Source organism: Galeopterus variegatus, unplaced genomic scaffold (assembly GCF_000696425.1).
Source record: "Galeopterus variegatus unplaced genomic scaffold, G_variegatus-3.0.2 Scaffold1656, whole genome shotgun sequence".
Taxonomy (NCBI): domain Eukaryota; kingdom Metazoa; phylum Chordata; class Mammalia; order Dermoptera; family Cynocephalidae; genus Galeopterus; species Galeopterus variegatus.
The window spans coordinates 122,676-136,555 of record NW_007727767.1 but is presented as its reverse complement, the minus strand read 5'-3'; the positions used below and the strand labels follow the sequence as shown (position 1 = coordinate 136,555).

Here is a 13,880-nt window from a genome sequence, read left to right as displayed (position 1 = left end):
AAAAAAAAAAAAAAAAAAAAAAAAAAAACGAGCCTCAGACTTACGCAAGTGCCCCTCCCAGGGCTTCTGCCTATCACGCTCCTTTCCAACAGACTACTTCACCACTTCACTCTGGTTTTCAGCAAGATCCTTTATTTATCTTCTGTTCCCCAACCACGTCACATGAGTACAGGTCGCCAGGTACCTGTCTGGGCTGTTGGTTTTGTAAACGTAGAGCAGGAGTCAGAATGTGTAGAAATCATGCACCTCAGTTGTTAACAAGAGACTTAATGAGTAAAAGACGTCAGGTGTGTTTGAGATGTCTGCTTTTTCCTGCACTCCAATCACTGGAAAATATCTGTGTAAACATGTTACTTAAGTGTAGACATGTTCTCTTTGCACACTTGCTAGTGACCACCTAGTGCATTTCAGATCGTGTTTGCTTCTGACAATTGTATCTCATAGAAGCTGCTGGTTCCCACTTGGATACAGATACTGACCTGTACCTGCGACAAGCTGTATACCCCATACCACTCCTTGGCTTTATAAATCTGACACTGCCTATAATATAATATTCAAAAAAGGCATCTCTAGTATGGCTGGTAGGCTTTGCTTTCACACATTGCTAACAGGAGGCTGTTTCTAGACCTACTGCCTCAAACTGGCTTCTTCCTTTGGGAAGAGATCTGTATGTTCTTTACAGGAGACCAAAAAGCCAGCACAGTGACCTTGGGTCCTTTGAGTTTGCAGGTCTTCTCTGTGTCCTCACAAATACACATTGGCTTGGGTCACTGTCATTCAGCGCACATGCTCGTGCAATGACAAAGACACAGGGCCAACTCTTCCACTATTTCCGAGCCTAGCGTTTAAACATTTATATACAGACAAATAATGAAAAATCATAGGCAACAGAACTCCAAAGCAAAACAGACATTCTGGTCAGATCTATAATTCCAGTTTTGCCAGAGAAAGGCTTTCCTGGAATGTCACTGGGTGCGTGAGGTCTTATCCCACCACAGCTCCTATCAGCCAGCCTGGTGGTCTTAACATTCCTTGCAGTGGACTCAAAACAGCTAAAACTGGGAATTTTCCGGGCCCGGTTTGGCAGTAGGGCTTCTGTAGGCAGTGAGGTAAGCAGATCACACATTCTGTGGCTGGTCCATGGGAGCCCCATCATGGTTCTTGAGGACACCAGCCTCGGCTTTGTAGGAAAGTCGTGTTTAAAGAAAAGCCTGCAGTCCCACCAGCTGAATGCTCTTTGCCATCAGGGAACCTGTCAGGGTTTGGGGTGAAGTGAGTGGTGGTGACAGTTTCCCCAGGCCCTGATACTGTGCACCACCCCTGACTGTGTCTGGTAGCTTCTCCACCCTGCGAAGGAAGCCTGTCAGGTGTGGGGACTACAGACTCTCCCTTGCCCTGGGGCAGCTGCAGTGTCCCCTGTGTGCCAGCAACGGAGGCCAAGTTCTCTACCTCTGTGATTTGCAGTTTTTTGTTTTGTTTGTTTTGTTCTTTTAAGATGACCACAAGAAGTTTTACATCATTACATTCAGACAAATAACCATTTGGTTACTCTGTTTCAGAGCACTGAAAAAACCAAATAGCAACATAACACAAACTGACAAGGGCACGGAGTCTCTGGTCACGGAGTCAAAGGAATACGCTGTTAGGCCAGAAAGGAATCTCAGAAGCAAATGATGGGGAGGAAAAAAGATCTAAGGAAATACAAGCCGAAAGTTTTCCATTTACAATAACCAAAGGAAGGAGGGACCCACATGATATAAAATCCCGAAGAAGAGCTTTCTGTTGAGGCAGGTTTCTTAGCATGGAATCATAATACGGTGGGGGCTGGAGAGCGCCACAGTTTTCCCGGGCTGGTCTTGACCCCTCCTGCAGACTCCAGCATGGGAAATGTCCTCATCGTCCTGGAGCAAAGATGAAATCAAGGGCCTGCCGCTCGGCAGCTGCGACGTTTGGATGCCACAAATCCACCATGAAAACCACCCGTGGGCCATCTTCTGCTGAGCCTGTGGGGCAGGGGATGGAAAGAGAGGTTCAAACTGGCTCAGAGCCAGGACCCATGCAGAGCTGGACCCCACACAGTTAGCTTTGGGGCAGGGACCCATCCTGTCCCTCGGCCCTGATCGAAAGACCTCCTCTTCTCTGATCAAGAATGTTAACATGGCTTCATCAGGTTCTGAGCAGGGTGGATGGAAGGAATTGAGGAGGTGGAGGGAGGGATGACTAGATGGAGCACAGAGGACTTTTAGGGCAGTGAAACTGTTCCATGGTATTGTCATGGTGGATACATGTCATTATACATTTGTGAAAGTCCACAGAATGAACACACCAAGAGTGAACTCTAATGTTAACTATGGACTTTAGGTAAAAACAATATGTAAATATTGGCTCATCGATTGTAACAAATGTACCACACTAATGCAAGCTGTTAATAATAGGGGTGCCATGGTTTGAATGTCCCCTCCAAATCTCATGTTGGGACTTAATCCCCATTTTAAAAGTACTAAGAGGGTGGAAAATCCCACAATGGGATAAGAGGTGATTGGATCATGAGGGCTAAGTATTAATCGTGGCTTAATGAATTAATGGGTTATCATGTGAGTAGACTGGTGGCTTTATAAGGAGAGGGAGAAACATGAGCATGCTCTTGCCCTCTTGCCATGTGATGCCCTGCACCCCCTCAGGACTCCACAGAGAGTCCTCACCAAGAAGGCCCTCACAAGTATATGCTCATGGGCTGGCTGGTTAGTTCCGTCAGTAGAGCGTAGTGCTGATAACACCAAGGTCAAGGTTTCAGATTCCGTACTAGCCAGCCATCAAAAAAAGAGAAGCTAAGACAAGAGGAAATTGTGTGTGTGTGTGCGTATGTTTGTTGGAGGGGTTGATGTTAACGGGCATACTTGGTACTTTCTGCTCAATTTTTCTGGAAACCTAATACTGCTCTAAAAAATAAGACTATTAGTTAAAAAGAAAAAAAGTTAAGGAGGAAGGCAGCCACCCACCTTCATGGAATGCAGTGTGCAGGAAAGAATCATCGAAGAGGAGGCAGCGTCCTTCCGCCCAGCACTGGGGCTCACCTCCAACCACCAGCTCACAGCCGCTTGGAGTTTTCAGACCTTGTGGAAGAAACAGAGAAAAGAGAGTGAAGGAAGGCAGGATTCAGGGAAGGCCAGAAGCGGGGCAGGGGGGGGGGAGGGGGGTTGCTGTGGTGAAAGTTTTCAGCTTCCAAAGCACCTGAACTTCTGCCTCACCCCCCTGGAGACTATGCTATGGTTTGAATGTCTGTGTCCCCACAAAATTCATATGTTGAAACCTAACCCCGAGGTGATGGTGTTAGGAGGTGGGGCCTTTGGGAGGAAATTAGTTCATGAGGGCAGAATCCTCATGAATGGAATTAGTGCTTTATAAAAGAGGCCCCTGGGGCTGGCCAGTTAGCTCACTTGAGAGAGTGTGGTGCTGGTGGCACCAAGGTCAAAGGTTCACATCCTCCTACTGGCCAGCCACCAAAAAAAAAAAAAAAAAAGAGGCCCCAGAGAGCTCATTTGCCCTTTCCACCATGTGAGGACATGGCAAGAATGTGCCACCTATGAACCAGAAGTGGGCCCTCACATGACAATGAATCTGGTGGCACCTTGATCTTGGCCTTCCAGACTCAGAGCTGTGAGAAATACATTTCTGTTGTTTATCGGCCACCCCGTCCGTGGTATTTTGTTATAGTAGCCCTACTGGCCTAATACAGCCCATCTGGGGGCAGGGGATAGTTCGGTAAGGGCAATACAGGCTGTGCATCTGTCCTCACTGTGCTCTTGGCAAACACTCATTCCTTCATTGGCTTAATCTACTCTGGGTTATAGACTCCCTGCATTAAAGCAATGGACTGAGCCTTGCACTACCCTTTTGAGACTCCTAAGCCCAACCAGGGGAGCCCCGGAATAACTTGCCCAATAACTGTGTTTACTATAGTCCCGCTCCAAAGGCTCACACAGTGCTCTCCTCTTTGGGTTCCAACCTTCAAATCCATTTTGAGGCCCAAGGATGGCATGCTCTTTGTCTAAGCTTCCCAGGCCTCATTCTGAGAAACTGGACACCCAAAGGAAACACCTGGGCTTCAAGAGGAAACAGATTAACACCTTTGTAAGGAGCTACATACTTGAAATGCAGGTGGTGAGGACCAAACAAGGGTGCCATCACCCAGGAGGGGGTTCTGGTTGGAATGCTGCCATGTGTGCACCTTCACGTCCCACTTCCAATCCAAGGGTCTGCAGATACACTTGGCCTCGTCACCACCTCAATGTCCATAAATGAAGGCACCACCACAGCTGTGTGATGGTTTCAGAAGGGGTGGGGTCAGCCCGACAGCTCTCAGGAAGGATGACCCAGGAGGAAACAGAGCCCTGAAGAGGGGCTGGGACAGTGGTGATTTGGTGTCTTCAGTGCCTCACTGTGACAACAATGACCCTGGGCAAGTTGGCACTGCATCTCTGATTTAATGTCCCTTAGGACAAAAGTAAAACAGCTTTCTCTCTAGCAGCAGAACATATTAATGCATGCTTTGAACCAGAAATGGATGGCTGCAGGAAGTGCGTATGAGTAATAATTCAAACTAAGAGGACAAATGGAGGAGAGGAAAGGAGAGAAGACTTGGGGACAGACAACTGGCTCTGACCCTTACATGCTGTATTACTTAGGGCAAATCACTCAACCTCTCTGAGCCATACCCTCCTCCTCTGTAAAGAGGGGACATTTGCATATTTACCTTCCAGGGCAACTACATGACCTTTGGCCTCATTACCAATAATTGAAGATTTCTGTGTGCATGTTTGTGCTAAATAAATACTTTACAGACATCACTTCACCCACTTTCCAGATGGAACAACTGAGATTTAGACAAGTTAAGTGATCTGCTGAAACTTACTATTTAGTCCTCGCTGGGACTGAGTCTGTCTGGCTCCAAGAATAGGCTCTAATACAACTGGATGCTGTGACGTAAATGTGGTATTATGCACAGTGGTATTAAAGTGACTGCTGATTTTCTTGTAGTTAATATGTTTCAACTCTCATTAGTACATTTCATTAAATAAGCTGAGACTGGCCTGGCCAGTCAGCTCAGTTGGTTAGAGCATGGTCAAGGGTTCGGATTTCTGTACCAGCCAGTACCAAAATAATAAAAATTAAATCTAAATAATCTGAGACTGTCCATCTGACTCTGGAACCATGATTTCCCACTGCTGTTAAAAATGGCTGGGGGCAGTCAGGATTGTAAAGTTGCTCAGCCTGCTGCTTGCTGGCTCAGATGGCCCACAGGCATGGTTTCTTTTTGTGTGTGCCCTTGCTGGCTGGTTCAGGTGGAGAAGGCCTTTAAGAATAGGTAGTTCTCTGCAGAGACAGTCTAGCCGGGGGGCTTCAGAGAGACACTCCCCTTTCTCTGGCCACTACGTGACTCATTGCTATGCAACAGGAAAATGGCTTGGCTTGCTGGCTTGACAGCCCTGCTTCCTGTCGTCTGCCTCCTGCTCCATTCTCCTCCAGCCTTCCAGTGGCCCACCATTCCTGCCTATTGCCCACAAACCAGCTTAGCTGGCAGAAATGATCAAGACTTCCCCAAACAGAGCATTTGGTGGCTCCCGGGGATAAAGACAGGCGCCCCACATGGCCTCAGATAGTCCCACACATCCCAGGCAACTCTGTGTATTAGGGCTTTGCTGCTCTGTCCCCACCAATCCCTGATGGGAGGAGGAAGAGGGGTGGAGAAAAGGCTCTGTCCACCAGCGGTCCCCACATCAGGAGGCCAGCTACTGGCACTGAGGGTGGGCCAGGCAAACATGAGCTGATCCACTGGCACCACCCAGCAAGCCTCCCTAAAAATCCGATGACATACACATAAAAGAAAAACAAGAGCCTAACTGTGCGTGTTTAGCTAGAATTTGCTGAACACACTCGTGCATTTTTATACAGTATTTGCTTCCCCAGTAACATCTGTCTGGTTAGTTTCAGGGGCATTTCTGAGGTTGTTTTCTGGAAGTTTGTGGCAGTGCAATTGAACATCCCAGCTCTGTACACAATGCTGGGTGATGGGTGGGTATGAAGCTGTCCTGTGGTTCCACATGGTGTTGGCACTGGGTGATGCAACCTCTAGAGGTAACTCACAACAAGGCTAACAATGTCACTGAGTGAATGTAGAGCAGTGGCTGGGGTTTCAGTGGTCTGGAGGGACAGTTCCATCAATCACAATTCAGACAGAGGCAGAGAAACAGAGAGAGGGCTGGCATTTCCAGAGCACAGTTCTGGAACTGCAGGCGCCTTGTCCACCTTCAGCCAGGTGGCCAGCAGAGATGTGGCCACCAGGTATGTACCAGGCTTATTCTCCTTCTGACCTCATTCTCTGGACTCCTTCTCTGCCAACACACACGGTCACTTGAATCTAACATACCTTTGTTTCCTTTCGGGGTGGATATGAACATGAGCACACAATGTAAAGACGGAAACGCTGAGAAAACCCAACCACAGAGCCTGCTTTGGCCATGCAGCACCAGCCACACCCCAGTAGGACAGCTGAAGGCTGTCATCCACGGGAACATGGAGGACCCACTTTTTCTGGAAAGTAACTAGCTGTGCCAAGAAAGGAATGACAGGCCATAATGAGGGTCCATGGGGACATGTTTTACACGCACACACACACGTGCACATACGTGTATTGTACAGATGCACAACAGACAGTAACACACAGGAAGCAAACCCTAGATTTTCCTGCTACTAGCCTTTCATACTCAACACACCTGCCTGAAATTGTACCACATCAATTTTCAAATGCCCTTCCCTAAATGTTATTCTGAAGTTTTTAAAAAAGCATATAAAGGAGAACTTTTAAAAGAAAAGCATTCCACCCCTCACCCCCTTACAGTCTCAATTCCCAAGACTGGCACTGAGGTCCACCGTGGTTTGCTCCCACCTGGCCTATGCAACCTCAGCCCACACCACTGGGCTCCCCAGCAAGCCTGGGCTCAGCTTCCCCAATGCTCTGGGGGAAGGCTCCTCTCCTCCGCTCCACCCTGGTGGGTTCCCTCTATCTTCCAGGGTCACACTCATCTCCCCAGAGCACACCATCTGCAGCCCTTGCTTCCTCTGATCTCTCAGAGTGCACCACGGGCCTGGCACAGCGGTTTTATTGATCGTGGTCATCATTTGGATTATCACATCATATCATGACTGCCCTCTACCTGCCAAGTACTTTACACATAGTACTCCTACTCCTCCAAACAGTCCTAAGGCAGGTACTATTACCTCCACTGCAGAGAGGAGAAATGAAGGCATAAGGAGTTTCAGGGCCCTGCCCAAGGTGACTCAGTAAATGGGGCTCAGGCGGGACCCAAGTCCAGATCTGTTTGCTTCCAAAGGCTATTCACTTTCTACTGTTTCCTGAGTGGAGAGACCATGTCTTTTGGACCGTTTTCTACACTGCCCAACATAGTGTTTGATCATAATAGCAAGTAGCCACCACTTATCGAATGCTGTTGCATGCCAGGAACTGTGCCAAGTTGCCATATAAGACATGAATTATTTAATCCTCCCAACATACTCATGAGGTGAGAACTATCTCTCCATTTTACAGATGAGGAACTAAGGCACAGAGAGACTCAGCTACCTACCAAGGTCTCGCAGCTGACCGTGAATACAGGGCACTCCTCCAGAGCCTCTACACTGTCCTGCCTTTACTCTTGAAATGCTCACCAGGTCAACAGCTCTCACTTAGTGATTTCTTCTTTTTAAACACTGAAGTCCTCTGTCCCAACCACATCTCACTCAGTGTGCCCGCCCAGACAGCAAGAGATGCAGAGCAGCTGTGGGTGATGAGCAGATGGCGGGCCCAAGGCACCCAGCTTGGGCTCCTTCGCAGAACATCGTTATGAACCCCCTGTTCCAACCTCTACAGGAGTCTACAGCGGACTCCTCTTTCTGCTCCTCCTCCGTCCTCTCTGAAGCTGGGCAGTGTTGCTAAAGCTGGACGTTGCCAAGTCCATCTCAGCACACTCTAGTCTGGGCTGCTAAGCAGGGATGCCATCATCCCAGTAACCAACCTTCTGCACCACTCAGCAGAAATAATGAGTTCTGGGGAACCAATATCCCTGTTTACCAAGTTGTAGTTAAGCCTACCGTTATCGAGGACTCGCTCTGTATCAGGCTCTGTCTAAGCAAATACCTTACAATACACATTATCTGATTCAATCCCCAGAATAACTCTGTAGGGGATGATCTTTTTACCTCCATTTTCCAGGTGAGGAAACTGAGGTTTGGGGGATGATGTGACTTGCCCAAAGTAACACAGCGAGCTCGTGGTGAGGCTGGACACAAACAAAGGCAGTCTAACTGCAGACCTGGTTTGCAAAATCACTGCCACACATACAATACACATATTACCAATATTCCTAGAATCTGAATAAAATAAACTTAACACCAAGTATCATTTCAGCCTCGGTGATTTAGAAGGCATTTGAGTGTCTTTTGCAGCCTCCTGGACATCATTTACGAACCTCAGTAATCATTGTAATGGACTTCGGCTCCAGAACTATGCTGTCCGATACGGTGGCCACTAGCCATATGTGGTTATTTAAATATGAATTAAATTAAGAATGTAGTTGCTCGGTTGCACTAGCCACATTTCAAGCACGCAATAGTCACACATGGCTAGTGGCTACCATATTGGACAATGAAGATGATGAATTTTTCTATCACTGCAGAAAGTTCTTTTGGACAGAGCTTCTGTCAGAAATTATGTTTATACTGACCACGAAATTCTTTTTGGACTCAATCTCTGCTGTCAAAATTGTTTACATACAATTCACCAATTTTTGATAAAAGTACAGTGAAGAATGTGAAAAGGCACAACCGATGTTTCCATTCCTGTATGTCAAAGGGACTGTACTTACAAGTGTGCACGCCAGGAGACCCCTGTCCCTGCAACATACCTAAGTGGCATCGGATGCGGATGTTGGTGGGCCCATAGTGTTCCATTATCACAGTCCCGGGGCTCAGCACAGAGATGCACGCGTTCCCAAAAACATTGTTCCCAATACAGGTCCGAAGGCTTCCAAGCAAGCGGTACGTCCGTGGGCACTTCCTGCAGTTCCTGGGAACACAAACCCCCTGATTGACCAAGTAAAAGGTGAACCACTCCCCGCTGGGGGTGCTGTTCATTTTCCATCCTTGTGGGAGGCTGCAGTTTGAGAAAGCTTTGTAGAGGGTCTCGAACTCACACAGGATGGTCTGGAAGTTCCGTTCCAGCAGTTCCACGTCATGTTTCTGGGCGTCCCGGGAGAAATAGGGCGAGGTGGGGAGGTCGGGCAGGAAGAAGACCTCAGGCTTCTGGATGGATGGCCGGCTGTTGAGGTACCGGCCCTGCTCACGGATGCCCTTGTGGATGCGGCCCATGCCGGACCAGGAGTACCGCTTGGCGTACTCCTGCAGGTTGTGGTAGAGCTTCTGGTTGAGGCCCTCATTGTGGGTGCAGCGCATGCACTCAGCGGACTGGCAGTACACGTACCCGTTCTGCAGCCCACTGGCATCTGCACCTTGCATGAGTGAGTTAACAGAGACAAAGGGCCGGGGCTGCTCCCTGCCCACGTGGTAACAGTACCACACAAACAGGACCAGCAGGCAGGCCACGGTGACCACGGCAGTGGTGTCACAGTCCCGCACAGACTGGATGCCCGTGGCGATGCAGTCCCTCAGGCCATCCAGTGACCAGCTCCAGGCCACCAGCCACTCGAGCGACATCTTGGGGGCGTTGTTATTGGGGATGTGAAGCCAGGTCAGACAATCAGTCCTCTGGGGATCCAAGGGCACCCACACCATGCAGGTTAGTGCGGGCGGGAAGGTGCGGCTGGGGCAGGAGGAGGCATGGCTGCCACTGCTCCTCGGATCCTGCCAAGGGCTGCATTGGTGAATGTCATGCCCACCACTCCACTCCCAGCAAAAGTCACTGTGGTAGGGTGGAAGGAGCTGGGTTACGTCACGTTAGCAAGCGGGGTTGGTCACCATGAAAGGAGTTTTTAGGAAGTCCAAACCTGGGATGAAAAAAAGTCCAAAAAACCAGCATAAATATTCTACCTGGAAAGGTCCTCCATGGAAATATAAGGCCTCAGAACATTTTGTAAGGTCCTTGTTGGTAGGTGACACACTTTGAAATCTTGTGTATTCTCTCCCCATCTTACCACCACCCCCACTTCCCAAAAGGCCAGTAGTGTTTAATGTGTACCAAGTACTGTTTGATAATTATAGCAGTCTTATCTACTTTGTGCCATCTGTAGGAAGTGCTGTTATTCCTATTTACATGTGAGGAAACTGAGGCTCAGAGAGCTCACTACAGTCACAAAGCTGGGGCAGGAATACAAACCCCATCTGACTTCAAAGCCTATGTCTATCCATTTTGCTGTACTATTTCACAGTAGGTATTTATCTTTTTTTTTTTTTTTTTTTTTCCCGTGTCCAGCAATGGATCGCAACCCTCGGTGTTGCGCCCGCACCTCGCTCAGCCAGTGAGTGGGAACCGGTCTGTATGTGGGATCCGAACCCTCGGCGGGAGCGCCGCTGCACTCCCAAACGGCGCACTGTAGCAGTGCGCCACCGGGCTGGCCCCACAGTAGGTATTTAATAAATGCTTATTCTTCTTTAATCTCTGTGCCTTTTATTAAAAAAAAATTTAGATTCAAAAGCATCTTAAAAATGGCAAAGGAGCTTTAAAACTGCATAGTCTCTGTTTTGCTTTCTCTTTTCAATCACTTTGTCATTCTTATTTAATCTCTCCTGCCCTTCTGACAGGGGCTGGGCTAATGCCAACTTGGAAAAGGAAGTGGGTGCTCTGGGGTCACATCCACGACAGACACAGGGCATATGCTGTCTACCTACCTGGAGACTACCTGCTGACCTCACCCATGAAGTTATGACCATGAAGCGATGGGGGTAGAATGGAAATTAAAGTCCTTCCAGGCCTCTGACTCAGTTTCCCACAACTGACAGCACAGTAACCATGATCTCCTAAACAGACAGAAGTGCTTTGCCACTTATCTTGCCGAGGGTTAGGGCCTGTGTCTAGCACTCTGGTCATCCTAATAATCTAAAAGTATGATCAGAGTCCAAATGTCATGCGCCTAAGTCTATAAAACCCCAGCCATGTTTCCCGGTGTTCTCTGAAACCCTTTGTCCATCCCGCTCTTTCTAATCCAATGACAACAGCCAGGTCTCTGTTCCACTACAAGTTCAATACATTCTCTCATCTTGAGGAGCATAATTCAGAATGCTCATTCTGTACCTCTCTCTTCTCTCTCAGGAATATGGGAGGGCAGCTAAAGAAATTGGAAACCTGAACCCTCCCCTTTCTCCAGGGACTAAACTTGGCCTGAAACTTCTTGCAGCATAGCAGAGAGGTTAAGAGCCCAAACTGGAGATGGGCTGAACCAATATGAGTCTCAACTATGGGCAGGTCACTTCCCCTCTCTAAATCTCAATTTTTTTATCCAATTAAATGGTGTTAATTTCTTTACCTCACTTGACGAAGATGAATGATGATGGATATAAAGCACTAATGATTATGTCACATGAGTACTCAATACGTGCTGGTGACTGCTGGGATGTGTGGCATCCCATATTGACGAGCCAGCAAACCAAATGTGGAGCAAGGGAGAAGGTATCTCAAGACTCAGAATTCCAACAGCTAAAGGTGATTCCTGGACACTCCTGATTTTCGTGTCCCCAGAGTTGCTAAGCTGAAAATGCAAGGGAAACTTTAGGGGCTTATTAACTCCTACTTGCTTCTTCTCAGTTTCAGTTGAATAGAGAATCACTTGCCTATAATGTTTAGTAAGTCAAAAAAACACATGCTGAATATTCATGGCATTATTTTTTTTTTAATGTTTCTAGGAAAAATACAAGACTGGGGAAGTTAGAAGCTAAATCCTTTCTCACATATTCTCAATTTCTTCTCAGATTCAGACGAGGGAAAGGCTGAGACCCACAGGACCCTACCAGCCTCCTGGTTCTCTCCTGGTTGTACAATAAAACTGGCAGCTGTTTCCTCTTCAGGAAAAGAGAAGAAAGTCTGGACGAGAGGTGTTTTGTTTGCAAGCCATCTCCCAAACAGGACCTCAGTATTCCTGAAATTCAGTGTGAAACTATCATCTGTGTGATAACGAGCACTTTAAATAAAAAGATTTCCCCCATCACTGAGCTAAATCCCTAATTCGAACTTTTGTACTCAGTCTCTCAGGAGGAAAGGTTTTTCTTAAATGCTCTAAGAGTGAGATGGTGATAATTTAACAAGTACCTGTTAAGTGTTAGCTCCCATCAGCCCTGCTGATCACTAAAGTTTGTCAACCAAAATGTAGACATAGAAAATAGGGTAGATGATGAAGGACCTCCCTACTGGACACCCCACCTGCTTCCCCCCTCCTTGGGGAAGCCTTACTCTGTACAGCGTAGGCCACCACCCCTCCCTAAGGCTCAGCTGTAACCAAAAGGTAGTAGAAAATCCTGATGCCCTGAAGCCCATCTCTGGACTCTCCTCGCAAGATCCTAAATAGCACTGAGAGCTGAAGTTAGGACTTTTCATACCTGTCAGCCACTTTTAGCCAAAATATGCTGGCAGGCCTCTGTGTCCAGAGGTGGATTGATAAGCTGGCAGCTGAACTGTGACAATAAAAGAAGCCCTTACATGTGTAGGGTGACTGGCAGTTTATTAAGCACTGCTTCAAACATCTGAACCTCACAGCCACACAGTGACAACTCCCTATCCCCCTGACAGGGAGGAGAGGGATTCTCTTCCCCTGCCCCAGCTCCTTTTCTCAGTGACCACAGTAACTTCCAGCTTCCTGCACACATCTGTTCATTTTCATCTGTGTCATTTCTGTCCTCATCAGGGATGGGGACATCTCATTGCAGCTCTGCACCTGAATAATATACAACCCCAGATATTAAAGGTCAGTTGGCTCTGGGGAATAGGCTCCAAATTCATGGCCACTTGATGAGCAAGACCAATCAAATATGACTCCTGACACAACGAACACCTGGGTAGGCAGTATCAGGTCTGACCTGGTTAACGCAGTTCAGATTACCAGTCCAAGTGGCTGCTCAGTGCTAAAGAGCTTCTGGTCACCCTAAGCATGAGGCCAGGCCGCCCTGGAAACCCCCCAGGGAGCAGCACAGCCTGGGCAAGGTGCGGGATGCACATCACCCTCTCCACTCAGGAGTCAGAGGGCTGTCCTGGGGCCAGCCCTTCCCCTTGGGAACCTGGGGACCTTCCTTCCTCACTCTCTTGGCCAGTTTTTTCAGCGCCCACCCGCCCTAGAGAGTGGGAAAGAGGGCAGGGCAGAAGATGGGTTAACGCAGATGGTGACCACCAGGAGGTGGAGGAGGACGATGGAATGGAATGGGACGATGGAAAGGTGAGTGTTGCCAGGAAAAGTGGGCGGTCAGCTAAAGATTAGGGAAGGAGGTTTATGGCGCGTGGTAACTTATGGGACAGGGGAGGAGGGTCACCATGGGAAATAGGGGAAGTGGGGGATGCTGAGGGCTGGGGGAAGGGGAGAGGAGGCGAGGAAAGGGGAGTCACTGGGTAAGAGGGAGATGGGGGAGGGGACCGTGATGGGGCAGGGGTTTGGAGGAGGATGCAAGGAGGAGGGTGATGCCCGGTCGCGAAGAGCCGAGGCGGCGGAGGCGCTCAGCACGTAGCGGGCGCCCGGACACGGGGCCCCTCGGCCCGGCCAGGATGCGGGGCGCTGGCGGGCGCCGGCGTCGTCCCGGAGCATCCTCGGCGGCGGCGGGGAAGGACCGCGGGCCTGCAGCCGCCCGGCCCTCGCCTCTTGCCCCCTCGTATAACTTCGTATAATGTATGC

General features: G+C 48.7%; 1 protein-coding gene across 1 annotated transcript; it reads right to left on the bottom strand.

Moving 5' to 3' along the window:
• Nucleotides 1-110: 110 nt before the first annotated feature.
• Nucleotides 111-10,063, bottom strand: ASPHD2 (aspartate beta-hydroxylase domain containing 2). Its single transcript, XM_008578284.1, has 3 exons — nt 8,961-10,063; nt 3,000-3,113; nt 111-2,003 (listed from the first exon to the last, which is right to left on the bottom strand). Exons 1-3 carry the CDS (start codon nt 9,844-9,846, stop codon nt 1,894-1,896), a joined length of 1,110 nt encoding a protein of 369 aa, XP_008576506.1. The 5' UTR covers nt 9,847-10,063; the 3' UTR covers nt 111-1,893.
• Between the last annotated feature and the right edge of the window lie 3,817 nt (nt 10,064-13,880).

Bases quoted from the DNA above. Each gene is read 5' to 3' on its own strand.
- ASPHD2 (XM_008578284.1), bottom strand. From the start codon at position 9,846: ATGGTGTGGGTGCCCTTGGATCCCCAGAGGACTGATTGTCTGACCTGG. The intron at 3,114-8,960 runs GTATGTTGCAGG...TTCTTCCACAAG, and splicing joins CCGCATCCGATGCCACTTAG to GTCTGAAAACTCCAAGCGGC. The intron at 2,004-2,999 runs GTGGGTGGCTGC...CCTGCCCCACAG, and splicing joins GCACACTGCATTCCATGAAG to GCTCAGCAGAAGATGGCCCA.